This window comes from Sinocyclocheilus anshuiensis, unplaced genomic scaffold (genome assembly GCF_001515605.1).
Source record: "Sinocyclocheilus anshuiensis isolate Anshui unplaced genomic scaffold, SAMN03320099.WGS_v1.1 scaffold1625, whole genome shotgun sequence".
Lineage (NCBI taxonomy): Eukaryota > Metazoa > Chordata > Actinopteri > Cypriniformes > Cyprinidae > Sinocyclocheilus > Sinocyclocheilus anshuiensis.
Window position 1 is genome coordinate 307419 of NW_015539802.1, and position 8112 is coordinate 315530.

General features: G+C 33.9%; 1 protein-coding gene across 1 annotated transcript in view; it reads left to right on the plus strand.

Annotated features, from left to right (window-relative positions):
• LOC107683879 (adhesion G protein-coupled receptor A2-like) overlaps positions 1-8112 on the plus strand; it is an 81218-nt gene that overhangs the window by 30050 nt on the left and 43056 nt on the right. Inside the window, exon 2 of the mRNA XM_016479937.1 lies at positions 5535-5606. Coding sequence (XP_016335423.1) covers positions 5535-5606 — 72 coding nt within the window. The remainder of the gene's footprint in view (positions 1-5534; positions 5607-8112) is intronic.

Here is an 8112-nt window from a genome sequence, read left to right on the forward strand (position 1 = left end):
GGCGGCATTATGCTAATATTTCCACATAGTGACGTAGACATGTGGGGGCGTGTTAGAACGAGGCGTTTTAGGTAGGCGTGATTGACTCTTAACTTTTATAAAGAATATCTCTTTGGATTTGAGACTTTAGTCTTTGCAACTTTACAGATCTTCTTTATGCACCAAGAGCTTGTAACACTCCAAAGAGAAAGGAAAATTTGAAATCGCATCATATGACCACTTTGACTTCCTTTTTATTGAACTGTTGTATAAAATCAATGTCACATTTCCAATCATGCTGGTGTTTGGGAATAGTCAAATTCTGAACTTTTTTTTTTCGACGTTGTACTGTATTGTGAATTTATTTATTTACATTACACACTGTAATCTAAAGCATCTTATTTGTTATTTAAGGTGTATAATTTTTATGTTCATGCATTCATTCCCTGGGAATCAAACCGATGACGTTAACGTTGCTAGTGTCATGCTATATTGGATTTTACATAAAAGGTGATTAAATCTGCTCATTAACTTTTGTGACAAGGCAGGAAGTAAGACGAACCAGCTGCTGGTTTGCAAATGAAAGCAGACACACTTTCTCTCAACATAGGCTACACACACACACACACACACAGACACACTCGCATACTGCAAACACTTTCTTTAGTCCTGATTGGTAACACACTTCCTGCCAATAAGTGGATATTCAGCCAGTTACGCTCTATTGGGCTGTAACACACTGAAGCAGACGAAAGGGTAACATGAGTCACAAACGCACACTTTAGAAAGTACCAGGAATTACATGCAGTTATACATGGATAATTACAGCTCTAAAATCTGATTGGATAAAGCCAGGTGTGGACTTAAGGATGCTTAAAGTCCTTTATGATTGTTGCAAGTCAGATTGTATGATATGAACTCAGGGACAGCTTGGGTAGCAGCAGACTGTCTTTTAGACTGAAGATAGACATCTGTGATTTCTGTGTGATGTTGACTTTGCATTTTATATCAACACTTAGGTTACTCTGAGTCGGATGTGGGTGAGCATAAGAGGGAATTTATGCACTGAAGTGATATTATGATCCTGTTGTGAAGGGAATACTGATTAATAATCATTATTTTACAAAAAGTGGTACCAAAATTTCAGTAGTCAGTACCAGTACCAGTACCAGTAAAATTCTAAGATTCTCAGTATGCATGTGTGTGTGTGTGAGTGTGTGAGTGTGTGTGTGTGTGTGTTAGGGGTGTAAGAAAATATCGATACACGTGAGTATCGCAATATTTTGTTTGGCTATACTGTATCGATTCTCAAAAACGGAATATCGATATTTAAAAAAAAAAAAAAATCATACAAGATTCATGGCAGTTGTTTCGTTTTGAGTTTATATCCCGACCGCTAGATGACAGTCTTCATCTCTGAACTTAAACAGTGACGGGAAATACTAGCATTAGGGCACGCCACTAATGTTAGCGTTAATATAGTTCGCTGCTAGTAATGGAGGTTGAAAGAATTGTTCCAGTTCCCGTTTCGGTGTACAAAACTGAAGTGTGCCGCTTGCCGCATCCCGTGTGAAGAGCCTGCCCGTGGCGGGCGGTAGGGTCGCTGCGTGGCTGCAGCTTTCTCTCGTGGTGGGGGCGTTTTGTGCAGTTGGGGCGGTGCTCGCGTTGCGGTTCTCGGCGATTCCAGCGGAACATAAATACAAACTGAAAAACCTGTGAAATCCAAGTGGAAAGGTTCTGAGAATGTTTAACATCTGTATTTATTTTATTGTTTTAAAATTGTTTTGTTTTGTTTAAGAATCCTGCAAGCGCTTTATTTTTCATTGATATTAAGCAGATGTAATTATTTTGTTCAGATCAAAATACTATGACATTGTATGTTACAATTGTAAACTTAAACTGTGAACCTTTAAAGCAGGGTCTAAAAATATATATGGTGTTTTTATAAAATACATATTATACATTTAACTATAGGATCCTGCCAGCACTTTAATTTCCCCCCTTGACTCGTACTGCACAAAAAGTGGTTTAATAACGTTGAATGTTACAGGGACTGATTATTGCAAATGCAGATACCACTGTTCTGGTTAAATAATTTTTAAAAATGTATTTATTGCTAAGGTTTGCATATGGTGGTGTGTTCTTAATGACAGCTTTACTAAATATATATCCTATTCCTAAAAGAAAAAATATCCCAATATATCGCCTTGCTTACAGTATCGCAATATATATATAAATAGAATTTCTATTATATATATATAAATATATATATAATTATTAAGAATAAAACATTATCATGTACCCTTCAAATATCATTCAATTATGTAAATGTGCATTTTAAAAGATAACAAATAAATAAAGGTTGGCAATAAAATTATTTATAAACTTATTTAAATCTATTTTGTACCAACATTTTGATAATTTATAATTTATATTTAAAAATTATTTTTCTGATTTAATATTAAATTAAAAGTACTTTTTCATTAGAAATGTTGCATGAGTGGAAATAGATTTTTTTGTATTTTTTATTTTATTTGTTATATTGTTGTATTTTTTACATTATTGTATTTTTACATTATTTTATTTTATTTTATTCTCCAACATCTGGGCTTAAATTAGATTTTGAATCCTATGTTTACAATTTACTATTTTACTTTTACTATACTTTTCCTAATTTCTACAATCTTGATGTTGAAAAAGTAAAGTCGATCTGCATGCTGTTTGTCAACTACTCAGTTAATGAACATTAGTGTCTTTATAATGTTACTGTGGCTGCTATTTTATAAAAACATACCTAGACCTAAAACTCTAAACTGTGGGAAAATCACTGTAATGTATGGCCTCTTGTGATGTATTGCTTCCATATATGCTTTAGGGATAGACAGAAATAGATCTGGTATATACATAACAGCTCAGTTTACTGGCATTTGTGTGTTTTTATTTGTCCGTATCAGCCACAAACCTAAGCCAAACCTGTTTTCCTCCTGAGCTTTACCCATACAACCATCCAAAGCCCTCTCTCTCTTCCTCTTCTCTTTCCTCTCTTTCTTCTGATAAGACTGTCTCTGGTCTCAGGCCCATTAGCCAATGGCGAAAGGGATAATTGTCGTGGAAAGAGCCGGGCGTTCGTTTGATGTGGACCTCGACTTCCTTTTGATGTAAAAATGTATCCACTGTGATTATCAAGATTATGGCTTACTCCCGCTCCTCTTCCTCATTCCCTCGCCCTTTCCATCCCTCCATTAAGCCGTGAAGATTAATTGGAAACAGCCCGGTCTGATGGCTGAAGTTGATGCCGCTGTCTTCGTGGCTGTCGGGTTGTTGAACTCGTGTTTGGGCAGCATCCTTTCTCACAAACTCTCCTTCCTCCTGTCTTCTGCTGCTGAAACACCACATCTCAATAGATACTCAGTGTTTCTATGGGCACTTTTTTAGTTAAACAAATTAGTACTTTTTTTTTCAGAAGGATGCATTATATATCAAAAGTGGCTGTAAAAGATAAGTTCTTTTAAACTTTCAATTTATCAAATAATCATGAAAAAGGGTTATTATTGGGTATATGTATATACAGTAGTCTGGGTTGTATTTTCTTTTACCTTGTGTAGTTTTGTTCATTACTTCTTTCAAGGATGAGGGGTTTTTATGTAACCTATCATGTGGGCATCTTTCTAATTAAACTGTTTCTACCAAATAACAGATGATTTTGTAATGAATTGAATTTTACAGGGGTGTAAAACATACCCAAAATTATACTTAAGTGAAAGTGCAGTTACTGAGTGAAAATTTGACTCATTTAAAATTAGAAATATCTGGCCAAAAACTACTTGAGTAAAACTAAACAAGTACAACTTTAAATTGTACTTAAGTATTAAAAAAGTAACCTAGTAAAAATAAAAAACGAGAGAGGTTGTTTCATCATTTTAAATAATCTTTTCAACGCAAGGTGATATAAAATAATAAAATGTTTTGTCAGATAAAAAAAGTTTGGTTAAAGGGGGAAAAGACTAAACAAAATGCAATGACACAGGCCAAAAACATCTAGTCAAGTGTGTACAACAACAATTCAAATGCAGCACAGAGCAACACAAAAAATGCTCAGTGTTTTACTTCATTCTTTACACCCTTATACCATGCCATATGTATTTGACTTTCTTTCTTCAGATGAACCCAAACAAAGAGTTTCAGAAAAAATAAATCTTTTGAAGGCAGAAATTTCTGTGATGAAAGTTATGATTGAAGCTTGCGTGTGCTTGCTGCACGAAAAACAAACATCACTGGTTCTCGCATGTCAAGCATGCATGTTTGAGCTATTGTTTACCATATTTAATGTGCGTAAGATGGAAGAAAATACAATGAAGTACTGTTTTTTCTTCAGAAATGTTATCAAGGTAAAGTACAAGGCGTCGGATTAAATTGCAAAATAATACTTAAGTACACTAATCAAGTAAAATTACTCAAGCATTTTACACTCCATTTATGTCAATGACAAAGGATTTGGGAAGCATTTTCTTGTCTTATAAAACTTGAAAAGCCAATTGATTTTGCTGTCTCAAATGCTCAATGTATAATTGCATTTACCACAAATTTTCCTCTGTTTTTCTTAAATCTGTGCTGTCCACAGCCCTGTTAAATGGATTTGTGGTTGATTTTGTTGGGTATGGATAAGTTAAGAGCCTCTAGTTTAATGCACTGACTGAACTATATTTGAATAAAGTATATATATATATATATATCATGAAATAAGTCATGAATAAAATTACACAAGGTAAATGATAATTCAACCCAGACTACTGTATATGCATATACCCAATCATAACTTATTTTTTCAGGGTTCTTTGATGAATAGAAAGTTTAAAAGAACACCATTTGCACTTGCACACTGCTGAAACTTGCATCATTAGAACATTTATTAGCAATGTTCGAGTATTTACAGCTCAAAATAATGACAAAGGCCATACATTCAATTATGTAGTCAATATAGAATTTGTATTACCTGTTACAAATATTTAAAAAATAATAATTCTTCACCCAAATGAACAATAATACTAATTCACTACCATTATGTTTAAGCAGTAAATCATTAAATAAATAAAAAAAGGGGGGGAAAACAGCAAGAAAAACGTTTTCCATGATATCTTCCTTTATATCTTATGTTTTTGTTTCTGTTTGATAGAAATTAAAGTGTTGAAGTGAACCACAGGTGACTTCTACAGTCAGACTACTATGTCTTTGTTGTATATAGCAGAATTTTAATGCAGCGGTTACAGGGTTTGTAGGCAGCAAATGAAGAATATGTGTGAGAGTTGGCAAGTGTGTGTGTCTGAGATGCCTGGCCATATAAGCACGCTTGTGTCAGGGTGTTTACTGTACATGCGTGTTTTTGTTGGACATGCGCGTGTGTGTTTTGGTTCAGCGTGTGTGTTGGCGAGTGCATCTGTGACAGAGTGTGTGAGTGAGGCCTGTTTTCATTAGATGCACGAGTAGATTTCATTTTACATGGCTGTCTGTGAATGTGTGATTAGTGATTTCATCTCTGCTTTTGCATTTCTTCACAGAAATCTGAGCAACAATCGCATCCACGTCCTGAAAAATGGCTCCTTCGCTGGCTTGTACTCCCTCGAGAAGCTGTAAGTAAACCTCTTTCTCGTCGTCGTCATCATCTTCATCACCATTGCAAGGCTTAGTAGTTTCTTTGATGGGCGTCTAGGGTTGGGCTTTTTGATTCATTGTGGAGTCAAATGCTAAAACATTAAAATGAGTAAACGATTACTCAAATAACATGCAACATCACCAATAATGGATTTAAAATAAGGTAACAACATAAAAACACAAGCATGGCATCAGCAAGATATTTTTATAGAAATTAATACTTTTATTCAGTAAGGATGCAAGGAATAAACTGATCAAAAGTGACATTAAAGACAAGTTGCAAATGATTTCTGTCAAGTAAATGCTGTTCTTATTCATCAGAGAATCCTGAAAAAATATATACCAGTTTTCACCAAAATATTAAGCAGCGCAACTATTTTCAGCATTGATAATAATTAGAAAGACTAAAGACTGGAGTAATGGCTGCTGACAATTCTCATTACATTTTATAGTAAATATAAAAGCTATTTTAAATCGCAATAAAATCTCACAATATACTGTTTTACTGTATTTTTAAATCCAAGCCTTTGTGAGTGAAAATATTTTTAAAATCTTGCCGACCCCAAACCTTTGAACAATAGTGTACAAAAAAGTATAAACACTAAGGCTATCACTATTTAAATTTTTCATATGCCTGTTCATCTAAACCTTAAAGGAGTATTTTGGGTTATTTTTAAAGGGGTCATATGATGCGATTTAAAATGTTCCTTTCTCTTATGCTTAATACAGTTAATGTTTAAAAAAAAATGTAGCACATTGATATGATATGTGACAGAATCATTTACCAAGTCCGTACTCTATATGCAAAATTATATCCAGTGTTTCATCTCATATCTCACGTCAAATTGAGTGACTTTCACTTTGTTTTTGATCGTAAAGTATCGATTGCGTGGATTTCAGCAAACGCCACCCACAGAAATAACATCCTCAATGCATAAACAGAAGTACATCTGATTAGAAAAGTAGTCCCACTTCTAAAAGACAGATTAGAGATTGACAGATCAAGTTTTTTGTTCATTTTAAACCAAAAAGTTTCATACTTCAGCTTTAAATACAATGAACAAGTTCAAATATGGTCAAAATCAACAGCATTTTACATTATTTTGAAAATAATCCAAAATATTTATTTGATTTCATACTGAATACTGAAGTTAACACTGGCAGGGAGCTGTTTGCTGCTCTCTGTGAGTGTGATGCTACAGTAGGGAGGATGAGACTATCACAGAAAGAGTCTCATTACACCTCCATATATCACTCTGTGAAGAACTGCTCAGATAATAGAGGAGGAGGCTGCCAGGGACTGAAGGAGGAAGAAATACGTTGTGCTGCTGATTGACCTGCAGTATTGATGTATGATACTGACAGCTGCAGTAGGCCTTATTATTTTCTAATAAAACTGTTTTGTAGCTCTACTTGAAGCCAGCATGTTTAAAAAATGGAAATTGGTACTATGGCTAAAGAAAACGTAATACCAAAGTATTATTTTTAGTAAACTAGACATATTTTCTAATTGTAAGTGTTGTTTATTTTGAGTGTATGTGGCAGCACGTGTTTAATGTGTGTGTGTGAGGTCATTATTGTGTGCACGTGTGTGCGCTCGTGCTCATGTGTGCACGTGTGCAGTGATTAGCCGTGTGTGTGTAAGACAGGGCTGCTCTCTGTATGTAGGTGTTTGTTTGGGGTAAAAGGATCTGATTTGCTTGTTTTTGCAAGTGCAGACAAGACCCCCGGGGAGCTGCGGAAGTCAAAGGTCAGAGAAACTGGAGCTGTGCCCGTAAACAGGCGCTCGTACCTGGGGCTGTAGAATGAGGGGGAAGGGCTGTTTGGGTAGATTTAAAACTATAGATGTTAACTCTCTATTAGTACCACATAATTAATTTTTCTGCTTGTATGAATTCAGAAAAAAAAAAACACGAAAATGCACTGTTTTATTAAAAAAAGGAAAATAAACCAGTTGTATTTTGCCTTTTTTGAAGCATTATGACATTTAATTTTTTCTCCAAAACTCTCTTTCCTTGTGTCCCATACTAAAGTTTTTTTTTGTACATTTCTAATACATCATTTTTTTTTTTTGCTACATCTTTGGTTAGGAAATTAGATGTTGTTGTTCCTAAATCATCGTTTCCTAAGATTTACTGAGACTTTTACTTTTTTTTTTAAAGATTATATTAACATGGCAATTTTGGACTGTTACAGTAATGCAATTTCATTATTGGCCTTTTTTGTGACTTATATTGTTGAAGAAATGTATTTATTTGGAAGTATTTGTAATAGTATACAATTATAATATATACAGTAGTATACTAATATAGTTTTAAAATTATATTTATGTGTAAATAATAGTGCTTTCAAACGATTAATCGCATCCAAAATAAGTTTTTTTTTACATAATATGTTTGTGTACTGTGTATATTTATTATATATATGTAAATACATACTCATACTGTATATATTTTGAAAATATTTACATGTATATATTTATAT